The sequence below is a fragment of the Ahaetulla prasina genome, chromosome 4, assembly GCF_028640845.1.
Source record: "Ahaetulla prasina isolate Xishuangbanna chromosome 4, ASM2864084v1, whole genome shotgun sequence".
Lineage (NCBI taxonomy): Eukaryota > Metazoa > Chordata > Lepidosauria > Squamata > Colubridae > Ahaetulla > Ahaetulla prasina.
This window is the reverse complement of record NC_080542.1, coordinates 109,327,057-109,341,916: the sequence shown is the minus strand read 5'-3', so window position 1 is coordinate 109,341,916 and position 14,860 is coordinate 109,327,057. Positions and strand designations below refer to the sequence as shown.

At 36.0% G+C, this 14,860-nt stretch overlaps 1 protein-coding gene across 5 annotated transcripts in view; it reads right to left on the bottom strand.

The window, feature by feature from the left end:
• Window positions 1–14,860, bottom strand: part of AGMO (alkylglycerol monooxygenase) — a 193,045-nt gene that overhangs the window by 91,925 nt on the left and 86,260 nt on the right. For 4 of the 5 annotated variants that reach the window (XR_009155004.1, XM_058182035.1, XM_058182033.1 and 1 more), the window contains 5 exons: window positions 9,377–9,443; window positions 8,850–8,915; window positions 6,942–7,021; window positions 3,097–3,231; window positions 2,500–2,616 (listed from right to left, as the gene is read on the bottom strand). Coding sequence is in view for 4 of the 5 variants with exons in the window: in XM_058182035.1 (XP_058038018.1) it covers window positions 2,500–2,616; window positions 3,097–3,231; window positions 6,942–7,021; window positions 8,850–8,915; window positions 9,377–9,443 (465 nt within the window). In the remaining variant the exon portion in view is untranslated. The remainder of the gene's footprint in view (window positions 1–2,499; window positions 2,617–3,096; window positions 3,232–6,941; window positions 7,022–8,849; window positions 8,916–9,376; window positions 9,444–14,860) is intronic. The other variant, XM_058182036.1, reaches the window with a different exon arrangement.

The following is a 14,860-nucleotide window of genomic DNA, read 5'->3' as shown; positions in this document are numbered from 1 at the left end:
AGCATTTCTTGCTGTCTCAAACTATTAAGTTTCAAGTTATTTCCGTCTAATATAATTTAAAATAGAGTCATATCCTTTTAGAAATCAGTGGAGGTTTTTTTTTTTCCATTGGGCTTCTATTTAAACCTGTTTGTGGAAGAATCATCTACCCAAATGTGTACGGGGGTCTGGTCCAAATATTTTTTTTTCTGTGTTTCTTATTTTGTCCAAGAAAAACATTTCATGCTGAGGAACTTCATGGACAGAAAAAAACATTATGTGCTCGTGTGTAACAGCGAAGATAAAGTCACTATAGTAATGAGAATTATAAAGTTATATACTGTTTCAAGTGCTTTGTAGAATGGAACATATGTCTAAAAATGAGAAAAACAGTTGTTTCTATATATGGACTATTGCCACATTTGTGACATAGCCAAGAAAAAAGCTCCAGTTTTGTCTACGGGCATTTCATAATTCATCGTAGTGGAAAATTGATATTGAAGATATATGCCAAGTTATATTATTCACATACATGCTTTATTTCTACAATAGCTCTAGATTTTTTTTTAGGATTCCTGCAACATAGATTTCTGTCTAGCTTGAGTTTCTATTACATGCCTAGGCCAAGAATCCTGAAATGTGGACTCTTGTGCAGTTTTTCCATTATTTTATAACACTATCCCTTTCAACAATTATTGCCTGCTTTGTATTTATCATTGGTTCACATTCTGCAATATTCTTAAATTGATGTTGTCTGCCCAAGCAAAGTTCTCCTTAACCAGAGCAGGGTAATCACAGGGAAAGAAACAGTCCTCTCTCAAGAGTTATTCTTACTGATCAGGATAAGATAGCCTAAGATCTTATCCTAGCAACTGAATTGCCAAATATTTGACTCCATGCCTTTAACTCAACAGAAAGGTATCAGGCGTTTCCTCCACCCATTCCTTAAGAACTTGCTTAACAGCAGAACATGAAAAGATGGAGCAGTATAGAAGTATTTGGTTACACAAAGATAAATGAATCAGATAAGACTTTTTAAAACTAACTACCGTATATACTCGAGTATAAGCCGAGTTTTTCAGCACGTTTTTTGTGCTGAAAAACGTCCCCTCGGCTTATACTCGAGTATATACGGCTTATACTTGAGTTTTTTTTTTTCTTCTTTTTTTCACATTATACCGGATGGTGCAAACTTGGCGGGCTTTTGCATTAGCGCGGGGAAGCCCTGCCGGTGCAGTGAGAGGGCGGGGCGGGGGAGCCGCCAGCCTTCTCGGCTGAGGGAGGGAGGCTTTCCCTGACCGGTAGCTGCCTCATTTCCCTCCCTCGGCTTATACTCGAGTCCCCAGTTTACCCCAGTTTTTTGGGGTAAAATTGGGGACCTCGGCTTATACTCGGATCGGCTTATATTCGAGTATATACGGTAATTCAGATATTAGAACTAGCTATGTTTGGGTAAGGTAAAAGAATTTGGCAATATGACCATGGTAAATCCAATGAAACATTGTGGCCTCTGGTGGCTCAGACTGGTAAGACAGTCTGTTATTAAGCACAGCTGCTTGCAATTACTGCAGGTTCAAATCCCACCAGGCCCAAGGTTGACTCAGCCTTCCATCCTTTATAAGGTAGGTAAAATGAGGACCCAGATTGTTGGGGGCAATAAGTTGACTTTGTATATAATATACAAATGGATGAAGACTATTGCTTAACATAGTGTAAGCCACCCTGAGTCTTCGGAGAAGGGCGGGATATAAATACAAATAAAAAAAATTGTAATAAAGCAAGGAACACCTGACAATTTATTCTGGCTTTTCTCTAAACATTTCCATTCTATTAGTCCACCCCTCGTATCATTAATACACTTCTTTTGGTTTTCTGATTTTATGACAATTTATGAGAAGAATAACTTGAATGACAGGTTTTAAAAGACCAGTTAGTTTAACCAGCAAAAGCCATGAATAATAAGCAGGCACAGGTGAATCACCTAGTAGTAAGATACTTCTAGCTCTGATTATTATACCATGAAAAATGTCTTTATAGCCTCACCACAGACATATAATGAAGAGACTAGGAAATTTTGAGATGTCTTCAATCAGTTCACCTTTTTAATGCAACTAAAAACATTTCTCCAAGTTAGGAAACAATGTAGTTGATAGAAGTAGCTAAAAATGTGTCATCTCTTACTTCTTTGAACAAATCTCACTAAATAGTAATGGTTGAATACTTACTTGTTCATTTGTTCTAGAAAATGAAATGCTTATACTAGTTAAGGGATAAGCATAACACTAAAGCATAAGTTTAAAAATTGTAGAAATGACAAATTTTCTTACTATATTTAAATCATACATATATTAAAAGGTAATTAGCCAATCATGTCTCACAAGATACAGTAGTATATTTGGTTCATTCAACTTTTTTTCAGTTTTATTCATCAATCATCACCAACGCAAACAATTAGTATATTTAATTTTTTTTTCAGAAAATCGAAAGTAGCCTTTCTAAGTAAAATTTAATTTTACTTACATATTTGGAAGTAGTTAAGTCAACATAAAATCCCATCATTAAGGCAAAATGCATTATTACATAGATAGACATGTAGCTTGGCAATTTGCGGTTGAAAGGAACTTCCTTCCCAGTGACCTATAGTTGATAAAGCAGATAAATTTTGTTACTAAAAAATAACCAGTAATCAGTCATTTAAAATGCATTGTCACATATATTTTGATAATTTCTCTTTATCTTTATTGAAAATAACTTTCCTGAAATATCTTTAACTGATTTATTATTTTAATCAATAGTTGTCATTTTTTGTCAGAAGCATCAAAGTGCTTCCGGGTTAAAAGAATTAGATGGTGGCTTCATTGTTGCCAGGGGATGCCAAGTTTGGGGCTGCTTTAATGTTGTCATTAATGTGCCCACCAGAGCACATTTATTTACTTGCATTTGCACACTTTTGAACTGCTAGGCGGGTAGGAGCCGGAACGAATGATAAAGAGTTCCCCACCTTCGCATAGCAGTAGTGGTGTCTTGAACACAGGCTTTCTGACTGTTAGCCCAGTTTGTTTGCAAAGACACAGGGCTATAGTATCTAGACATTGCTTAATGGATATTAATACTTACTTCGGGAATTTCCTCAATAAGGCCAAGTCTTGGCTTGCCTGGTGCCCATCCTGGTCCCTTGAATATAACTGAAAGCTTATTGACAAATCCAGGTGTGGTCCAAAATATGCTCCATATATAAACACAATGATGAAACTGTGGGAATGGAAAACATCCAGATTTACATTGCTCAAAATTAATGAGAATACAGAGCAACAGAAAAGCTTTCATTACTGATTGTTATAAATAAAATATTTGAATATAGACTGTAACAAAGTTTTGCTTAAGTTTATTTGAGAAGATAAACAGTCTAAATATCATTGGCAATTTTTGATCTCTTGTGCTTTCTTCCCCATTCTATTGGAATGGAGAAATTGATTTTTGATTTTTACTTCAGTTGGACTATTTGATTTAAAGATGGCTAGTGACTGATATAGTGGTTAAGACACTGGGCCAGAAACTGACATACTGCAGTCTGATCCTAACTAGGTGACTCTGACCAATCACTTTCTCTCTTTGCGCTATGAAGAAGGAAATGGGAAACCATTCAGCAAAATAAAACAAAAGCAACAACTGCAACAAAAGATTTAAAACTTTTGTTTGTCAGTATGTTTTAAGGAAACAAACCAGGTTCAGAATCTATGGTTTGACACCAGACTGTTTTCTTAAATCAAATTAGTACTTGACACAATATTTACAGCTAGTTGAAAATAACTATAGACATCTTCAGTCTGCATCTTGTGGTCATACTAGAGTAATAAAAAGGCAGTAGAGAGAGCAGATAACTGTGAAAAATGTGTACAAAACAGAAACTGACACATGAAACAACCCAGTGTGAAAAATCAAACCAAAGAAAATTTGAGAAGCATGTTATAATTTTTTTAAAAATACATGAAATATGTAAAAATGAAAAAAAATCTGAAAAAGTTGGAAAGTCTGTGCCCACTGCTAACATGGCATATAGCCAGTGATGGGATTCAGCCAGTTCGCACCACTTCGGGAGAACCGGTTGTTAACTTTCTGAACAGTTTGGTGAACTGGTTGTTGGAAGAAATCATTAGGGCAGAGAACCGGTTGTTAAATTATTTGAATCCCACCACTGCATATAGCATTATGAACTATTTTGTAAAATAACAAAATATGTACCTGCAGCCTGGTTTTTATTATTATTATTGCAGCCCATTGAATGTTGTTGGAAAAAATGTTTATTCACTCAGTAGGCTAATGAAAAAGGAATATTAAATTCATGTTTAGTTGATTTCCTTTCCCCTTGCAGTTCATTATTTAGAAAATAAAGTATTTGTAAGTGTACACACACACAAAACAACAGATAGATTTTCTGCCCCAAGTACCTATTGTTATAAACAAAATAACTGAAATAAATGAGAATTGTTTAAAATTATTCAATGTATTATAATTCATTTGAGTATAATTATAGTATAAAATATATAACATAATATAATAAATATATAATAATACAATACAATATAATAATATATAATCCAAGAAGCTTCCTCAGTTCTTCAGTCAGACAAAATGTCTTCATGGAAAATCAAAGAAAGTCCAGTTGCCTTTTGAAAAAGTTTTTTTGTTTGGGACAATCATGACCTGGATTACAGAGAAGCTCCATAATCATTTTAATGTTTGAGAGCTTTATTAAACAAGGGAAAGACTAAGATTGTTTATTTTTTTAATTTGTTAAATGTATTTGACGCCTATCTTGCTGTGGGGCTATTCTGGGCAGCTTCCAACAATAAAACTGAAAACAAGATAAAAATAATAATAGCAAAGAAATAAATGAATAAAAGTAAAAAAATCAAAGTACAAATAATATGAAATTTAAAAAATGGCAGAAGAGGAACAGAAAGCACAGGAGGACGTGGAAATTAAGGGGCTGCATTAAGAGGACAGAATATGCAAAGTAGAAAGCAATTATTATTTTGTTAAAAAACGAAAGTTGAGACTATTTTAGAACTTTTGGCCCAGGTAATCACCAGGTTACAAGTGTTCCCTTAGCGAATGTTCAAAGTTATGTGATAAGTGCCCCCCAGATTTTACAAACAAGGTCCTTAAATTATGAATCTTGCAGCACCACAGCAGTTGTATGCTCTTACAAATGACCACAGAGGCTCTGCAACATTTGCCCCACCTTTTCTTCCCCCAGCTGGGTCTTCACAGGCACTTCACGTGTGGAGACTCACCTTGAGAAGTTCTCCCCTTTGTCACGCTTTCTTTGCCTGCTTCATTGCTTTAGGCTTTCAGTGCATTTGCAGAGAACACAGGCCTAACATACCACAAGATCATGTGAGATCAGTAGCGTGAGATCTTGTGCTACTGATCTCATGTGGCCTCACACTTTAGGCCTCTATTATCTATGAATTGAGGCCTGGACCTTTGCAAACAGATGGAAGGTCCTTCAGGCTTTTCCTCCATTTGCTGTTTCCTTGCCAAAGCCTGCAGGGAGATTTGTTTTCCGGTTGGCTTTGGGAGCCCTTTGGAAACAGCTTTTGTTGGCACCAGCAGAGCTTCGGAGGAGTAGGCATATCCCTCTGAAGCTCTGCTACTACCAGCAAAGGCTTTTTGAAAAGAGCTGCTGAAGCCTAAAGGGCACAATATTCAAGTGGAACTCCGGCAAGAAGGGAGAAAGGTACATGGGGTCTTCTAGACCTCTTTTTTCATCACTGGAGGCCTCAAGCGGATCTCCGGACAGAAAGAAGGCCCAGAAGGCCCAGCCTGTTTCCAGGGCTCCGCTTTCATTATTAGAGGCCTCATCAAGCATTCTTTTGCTGATGAGAAAGGAGGAAGTAGGCAAAGAAAAATGCTGGAGAGGAGACAGATTTTCATAAGGTAAGTCACCGGGCATGGCAGGATGGGGGGAAGCAGGGGTGAACTCCAGCAGGTTCTGACAGGTTCTGCAGAACTGGTAGCGGAAATTTTGAGTAGTTCGGAGAACCGGTAGCGGAAATTTTGAATAGTTCGGAGAACCGGCAAATACTACTTCTGACTGGTCCCAGAGGGGGCTGGGAATGGAGATTTTGCAATATCCTTCCCCCAGGAGTGGGGAGGGAATGAGGATTTTGCAGTATCGTTTCCCCTGCCACACCCACCAAGCCACACCATGCCCACCAAGCCACACCCACAGAACAGATAGTAAAAAAATTGAATTTCATCACTGGTAGGGGTCCCAGGGGAAGGAGAATGAGGTGTTTGTGGGTCAGAGGAGGCCTTGGGTAGTCTGAAGTAGGTGGCCTGTTCCATCATTAAGTCCTCCCACACGATTCCCCCACCCAGAAATATATCATGTGCATTTAAAGAACCATGCATTCATCCACACATTAAATTAAATAGGGGCCGGGATAGCTCAGGCAATAGAGAAGCCTGTTATTAGAACACAAAGCCTGCAATTACTGCAGGTTCGAGCCCGGCCCAAGGTTGACTCAGCCTTCCACCCTTTATAAGGTAGGTAAAATGAGGACCCAGATTGTTGGGGGGGCAATAAGTTGACTTTGTAAAAAAATATACAAATAGAATGAGACTATTGCCTTATACATTGTAAGCCACCCTGAGTCTTCGGAGAAGGGCGGGGTATAAATGTAAACAACAACAAAAAAAATTAGCGAATACATGGGCGAAAGCAGGAAGTGATCTCGTTCAAGATACAAGATTCACTCCCACAAATCCTCGGGTTACAAATGGAATGGACAGGCTCCATTACATTTGTAACTCGAGGACCACTTATTCTAAGCCATAGGAAGCAATGATGCTTGAACTTGATCACCATCCTAGGGGAAAAAATGAGACCGTTTGATCTAGATCGTTTATTAAAACATAAAAATAATATAGACAAATTTAATAAAAAGGATTACCTGAACTTTTAATGATTCAAAAGTATTTATGGGGTGTGTTAAACCATACACAACTTTATCTTTTTCTGCAGCAAAGGTACCTAGATGGAATATAAACACAATGTTTTAAAAATACATTTTAAAGAAAAAAAATTTTTTCATTTCATTCATGCATAGATATGATCCACATGACATTACTGGATGGCTTATAACACAAAATTAAATAATCTTAAAACTAGAAAGCTATAACATTGAACCCAAATATGTTGATGTATACCAGTGATTCCCAAAGTGTGAGCCGCGGCTCCCCAGGGAGCCGCGCTATCTTCATAAGGGCGCCGCGAAGAAGCAGCGTCTGCTCCATACGCGGTGTTGCGAGATCCCAGATGCACAAAGCCGGACACGGCCACAGCGACCGGGACTCGTACACCGCAACTTGGGATAACTCTAAAAGCCAAGGGACCTTTGCGCAGCCGCACTCACACCCTCCGCGGGGCAGGCCACAGCTGGTAGAAAGACGGCAGCCGCCGCCGCCGGACTAAAGGAGAAGCGCGAGCGCCGGCTTCGCCTGCCCGTTTGAATCACAGCGCCTGCCCAGACGACGGACTAAAGGAGAAGCGCGAGCGCCGGCTTCGCCTGCCCGTTTGAATCACAGCGCCTGCCCAGACGACGGACTAAAGGAGAAGCGCGAGCGCCGGCTTCGCCCGCCCGTTTGAATCCAGCGCCTGCCCTGACACGCTGTTCAACATGGCTGCGGCCATCACGCTCGATGGCATCGGGAAAGAGAAAATAGTTAAACTATTTTGCGCAGAAAATAGTTAAACTATTTTGTTGGTTCCTCCCAGGTGAGTCAGGCTGGAGGCGAGAACAGTCACCTCTTTTACAAGGCGGAGATTTGAGGGAACAAGGGGATCGTGAGAGGTCAAACTCCGAGACCGAAGCAGGGACTTTCATTTCTGGGAAAGTTTTGCAGAGGTTGCTCTTATCAAAGGAGACGGCGCGTCCATCAGCAAATCCAGACGGGCAGACCTTCTTTAAATTGTGAATTTAAAGCTCGTATTTAATTTATTTTTCAATTAACCTAACCTTAACGATCTAAAAAGTAGATTTCCAAATCCTTAAAAAGACAAAAATTAAAAAAAAAATCGGATGTACCTATTAAGGGAGCCGCGGAAAAAATCCGAAGTGTTATGGGAGCCGCAAACCAAAAAAGATTGGGAACCTCTGATGTATACAATAAATTAGTCATCTATTTACTACACAGTCAGCCTAGTAACTACCTAATACACTCATAGAAAAACAGCAGTCTTCTTACTGTTTCTAGCTTGTTTCCATAAACCTTACTCCTTAGACATATGGAGTTAGGAGAAGGGTAATAATAATCATACCCTGCCACAGCGTGTAAGTCAGGGAGACTCTGGTCAGGGAAGATCATTCTACAAAGATTTATAAAGGGCTTTATGTTGCTTCTCAAACTGATAGTAAAAAATAAGATAGAAACAAATCTAATCATGAACAAGTATTCTGTTAGCTTGGATGGGATAAAAAGTGTCAGAAGGCTTGAACTATGTCTTTATCACTTGGCCTACTTCTTGAGGACTAGCTGAATTTCCTTTTGTTTGGCTTTCTGTTTTTTCCCCAATATATATGACTTATCCTTTATTCTTGAATTTTCTTATTAAGTTAGCTAAGTTGTTGCAGTCCTATTTCTAGCTGAAATGTAATACTTTGTAAACTATTACATTATTTTGAATTATACCCAGAAACCTGAAAAAATGAATTTCTGTATCTTCTGATTCTACTGAACTAACTTGTTATGTTATCAAGCAAGACCAGCATTCAGAAATTTTTTAGTAATCTTCAAAGACAAGCGAAGAAAGAGCATTTTTATAGTAATCTAAACATAAGGTAATGACAAAAGTGACTTACCAAATATTCTGTCCCAAATAATTAATGTACCACCATAGTTTTTATCAATACAATATGGATTTCTGCCTAAAGAGGAAAAAATAAAGCATTTTTCAATTGGATTTGAACAATATATTAAGCTGAAACCAGACATTGACACAAATGAGAAAAGATTATTATTACTTAAATGCTGAATAATTTTAATTAAGCATTATTAACCTAATTTACATCAAGGCCATCACTTATAATTATTTCATAATATCTCTGTCTACGACACTCTCTGTGTGTGTCTGTGTCCATGTCTTAGTAAAATATTTGATAGATATATGGAGAGACAGACAGAAATATAACCATATAATATAGCCATAGGTAACCAGTGTCTAATTTAGAAATAAGAACTCATGACATTTGTAAGATTTTACAACACTACTTTACACTACATCACCCAAAAGGCATTGAAAAAGAGAATTCTATTTGATTTCTCACACTGAATAATACTAACAAAATAAATGCACTATTATAGCTTCATAATATCCAGTGTTGCCTACCATGATGAACTCTATGATGACTAGGAGTATTGAGAATAAACTCCAATGGACCAAGATTTTCAATGACCTTTGGAAAAAACAATAAAATATGCAGTATAATTACAATGGATTGGAGCTCAATAAAATAACAGCAGATACTACAACAGAAGAAAACAAAGGGTGAGAAAACTGTTTAACAAATGTGTAGTTAATTCAGAAAATTCAGTCAGTTTTCATGAGATGGACATTTCTACAGTATGTAATAACACAGCAACAATAACAATTCAGAATGACCTCTGACTTCCTGTGTTATCATTTTAATTATATGTAATTAAGTTGTTTTTCATTCCTATAGTATTATAATTTTATCATAATCTTTTCTAAAGTAGTCCCAGGGAATATTTGTTGAATTCTATTTTTAAAACATTATCATGTAAACTTCAAGTTATACCCAGTGGTGAAATCCTACTGGTTCACACTGGTTCAGGTGAACCGGTAGTGATAAAAGCTACCCTGGTAATAAAAAAAAAGCTACCGGGTGGTCATATATTGAATTAGCTTTTTATACTGTTTTTTAATCTGTATTATATGTATTGTGGTTTTATTGGCTGTGAACCGCCCTGAGTCCTTCAGGAGAAGGGCGGTATACAAGTTTAATAAATAAATAAATAAATAAATAAATAAATAAATATTTCAAACAATCAGCTGTGCCGCGCAATTTAAAATCCCTAAAAAGCAGGAAATATAAATCACACAGCACAGCTGTTCCCCCTTCCTGTTCTACTTACCTTCCCAAGCCTCATTTGCGCATCGTGTGTTTGGTATGTACTACACATGTGCGTGTGCGTAGAATGCATTTGGTGCACATTGCGCATGCATAAGTGTGCAGCTTGCATCTGGCATGCATTGGACATGTGTGTGTGTGCAGCACACACTTGGCATGCACCACACATGCACAGGCAGCAAGCCGGTGGCAAACTGGAGAAGATTTCACCACTGGTTATACCATGTATAACTAACTATCTGTTCAGTTCATCCATTGCATGTTTGAGCAGATATCTGAACCTGCCTCTCCTTACTTTTGGTTTTTTAGTCTTACACTTTTCAACACTTCTGTAAATGTAGAATTTACAACTCACATACCAGTAGAAAAAATAGTTAAGAATTGAGAACACTGCAAGAAAAATTATAATCTTGTACGTTCAGTTATTCATGGTAATATTTATTAAACTCAAAGTATTATTTCAATGCAGTGAAATGAGGTGTGTTTATATGTTGCTGTTGCACTTTTTCCAAATATAAAGTTGATATAATTTCAAATTATACTTTTTTGACTGTAAGAAATATATTATCTAAAAGTATTTTAGTTATGATCACATATTTATCTGAGTCATAATTTTATTTCTACAGAGCAGATCCTTCTATCAATCGGAAAATTATTTCTATACTTAATATTTGAAACTCAAAGACAACAGAAATCCTCACACTTCAAGTTAATTCTATTTTCTTCTTAAAAGCATTATTATTTTAAGAAGGATACATCCTGTACACACTTGCTTGGGAGAAGGCCTCATTCAAATCATAGGTACTTGCTTTTGAATAAAAACTTAACTGGATTCTATGTATTTTAAAAGTAGAGAAGGATTCTCTATGAATTGTGGTTCATAAAATGAAAAATCAGCAGTTTATCTAAAATACCGTACTAACTTTGCTTTACCAAGTTTCAGCTTGTTTTTAAGATAAACATTGAAATGCTTTAGTAAAAATATACCATATTTAGACTTTCAACAGAAGTATTATAGACCAATTCATATTTTTTGGCTTTGCTTAGAAGTGGCTTAGGGCTGTACTTTTGATCAAAGTAGACACTTTTGATTTTTTAAAATCCCTGTGAACAGCATTGCTTACAATATGGATCCTTTGAAGAGTTTGATTTTAACCTCTGGCCCACATCTCTAGCACAGCAGTGGGCTGCAGTTCAAATCACAGAACAAAACACTGATGTTATTCACCCACGAGAGAGAGTTGCAATAAGGGTAGGAGAACAAGCTATGTATAATGTTGACTATCTTACGCTTAAGCTATTCTCATCAAAAAGTGGACCAAAAATATTGTTCAATAAAAAGTGCTATCAAAAGATTCACAAACATGTCATGAAATGGGAAGGATGACTATATTTCTTAAAGCAGCTTCTTTTCATTGCAAGTTAGCAGCAGGTATTCAGTCAGCCCTTAAGGAAAGGAATAACGATAGTTCTGGAATCACACATTTACACACAATTAGCTGAAATTGCCAAGGTGGCTAGTGTTGACCATCTTTTTGGATGACACTAGTACCTCATAGCCTTGATACATAACTATGAATATTAAATAATTTGTTTCTGTATCTCCTCCAACAGTAATTAGACTAAGATTTGTATGATTACTTCCTTAGTTTCATGGATTATGCCAGAAGTACAATAAAGAAATTCAGCATAATCATTTGACTCTGGAATTTTAAAACAATTATGAATTTATTATTGACTAGTATAAATAAGATAGATGTTCTCCTAGATATACTACTTCTACTACTGCTGTATTTAAACAAATAGCCATTCAATTTTTATATCTTTCACATACAATCTAAGGTTTCATGTAGTCCTGAAAACTTTGGGATGTGACCTTCAGAAACTTCCACATTTTTGGTTTGAGATTAGCAAAAAATATTAAGACTTAAGCAGTATTGTAATAATTGTATTTCATTTAAATAACATTTCAATTTAGTGATTGCCCTCATTACATTCATTTCAGAATATAGCTCTAAATTTGTCTTGATATATTTGTCAAGTATAGCTTGACATTTGTCTCAAAAAAAGAAAGCATCTGGTCTATTAATAATTTCATATCCTTGTTGCCTCATTAGTTTATAATGTCTATAATCTGTCTTAATCAGTGCTGTTATACATTGTATATGTTATACATATATGAGTCTATATAATTTATATCCATACATATACACATGCATTTACTTCATATAAATAACAAAATGATATACCATAGTGAGAAATAAATTGATTTCTTTGCAAATTTTTAAGGCCTGGATTTATTTTGCAAAAATTTTTGCAACATATATGTCAATGTGTGACCTTAGTGACTGGTTGAATACTGGGAAACTTGTTTTCCTGTTAGTATTGCATGGTATTGAATGCAATTTTTGTTTAAATAATGGAAAAAATGCATGTGATGAGATCCAAGGGAAATTTTGCCTCTTGTAAAACAAAGCCTTTTATTATTACTGCACATAAATCTTTAATTTAATCTGTTTTACTCTTTATTTAATCTGTTAGTACTACGAAGCATTGAATGCAATTTTTGTTCAAATAATGGGGAGGAAATTATATGATGAAATCCAAAGAAAATTTTGCACCCTGTGAAACAAGTCTTATATCATTACTGCACATAAATCTGTATTTAATCTGTTTTGTGAATACAGCATTTTCTAATCAATGTAGATCTAGGAATAACACATGACCTTTCTAATGTTCTGTATATTTTCTTCCTTGTGAACTCAAAGTAACATGAGAAACCATGGGCTGTAAAACAACTCTATACTGCATATTCCATGGTATCATCAGTGCAATATAATTGGATTAATACAATAGTATTAGTATTAATCCACATATAACAGTGGTTCCCACTGAAAAAGATCATGTTGTTGGGAAAGATTGAAGGCAAAAGGAGAAGGGGATGGCAGACAATGACATGGTTAGATAGTGCCATTGATGCAGTGGACATCAATGACTCCAGGAGACAATAGGATGGGGAGGGGAGGGATGGTGTGCTGTGGTCTATGGGGTTCACAAAGAGTTTGACATGATTTAGCAATTGAACAACAAAAACTGCACACCACAGTGCCCCATAGTATCATAGTAAATTTGCAGGGATGGCATGGTATGTTTTACTACTTAATAAATGGAATTATTAGTAAGTCTGCTTCGGTGCTCTGGACCTTATCGCACATAGTTTGGGAACCATGAAAGTTTAGGAATCTCTGCATATAACAAAATATCCAGGTTGCTCTCAATAGCATCTGTAGATATTTAGCACCAACTTTTGAGAAATACACTGATTTTTAAAAAAACCTTTTATTATATATGTAGTTGTAATTATTTTGATGCATTTTAAAATAAAACAAAACTATATAAATACACAGAACTATTTCTATAAACAAAACAGCCAATCAAGCTTAGGAGGCTAGGCACTTTTATTTATACTGATCAAACTGTTAGATAATGTATTTTTCTTCACATACTATTATACTTTCCTTAACCAAATTCAGCTTGACTTACACATACTCACACCCTTAGAATATGAATCCATATTTGAGACCATCTGGTGAGGAAACATAAAAATAAAAGCATGGTTTGCTTTTCTACTAAAGTTGTTGTGTTAATTCAAAATAAGCCAGCCATGTATTTTTACAGATGGACTTGGTGGCCATACTTGCCATGTGAATTCTCTACAGGGGACCTGGGAACAGCAAAAACCCTAGGATATGCGCTTGTCTGCCTGCTTGCACACTTTGAAATTTTCGGCAAACCCTGATTTATTCATCGCCAAATGTTTTCCTATCTGATTAGGCAGTTTTCTACTTCAGTAAGCATGTAATATGGAGGTAGCCAAATTTCCACACTGAGGAGTGAAACAATAATATTTTTGGTTTGCAAGTAAAAACAAGCTAAAAGAACCAGCCTGTTGGGATCATAAAGGGATTCATGGGGGTTTGAATTCTAATATAACTATATTCTGGGTATGAAAAAGTGAAGATTTAGGGTTCAAAACTGTTTAGAGAAGAAACACAAGGTCATATTTGTAATAAATTATCTTGAGGGCAGAGTGCTGGCATCTGGTTTTTTGTTGTTGTTTTATTTCTAAACCTACATTTCTAAACCTATGACTGAACTTGGCATATAATGCATCTATTTCACCTATAATGTTTAATAAGAGATTCTGCTTCCTGTTGGAACTCAACTCAGATGGTCCTTCTAGTATGAATCAAGCAATTATCAAGCAATTATGTCACATCTGATAGGAGGCCTCCATCTTATGACCTCTATGAAAAGAGGAGCAGTTAGGTTTACAGAAGTACATGTAGATACATCAAAAGACTGGCTTGGGACCAGGGAAAGCTTTCGATACTCAGAATGCACACATAGAGCTTGTTCATATGAATGCACAGAAAAATAACATAATATGTGAATTCTTAGGACATGAAGCTATTCAGAATTGACATATATCTTAGTATAGTTCCTGCATTGGTTAATATCTACATTTAATATAAACCAATTTCAAATTTTAGATTATTATACAAGGGAAATATACAAATTACAGTACAACTAATGCATGACTATTCAAAGTAAAGCTCATAACATTCAATGTACAGTAGAACCTCTGGTCAAAACCATAATTCATTCCATAACCTTGGTCACAAACCAATTTGGTTGTGACCCAAACCTAATTTTGGAAA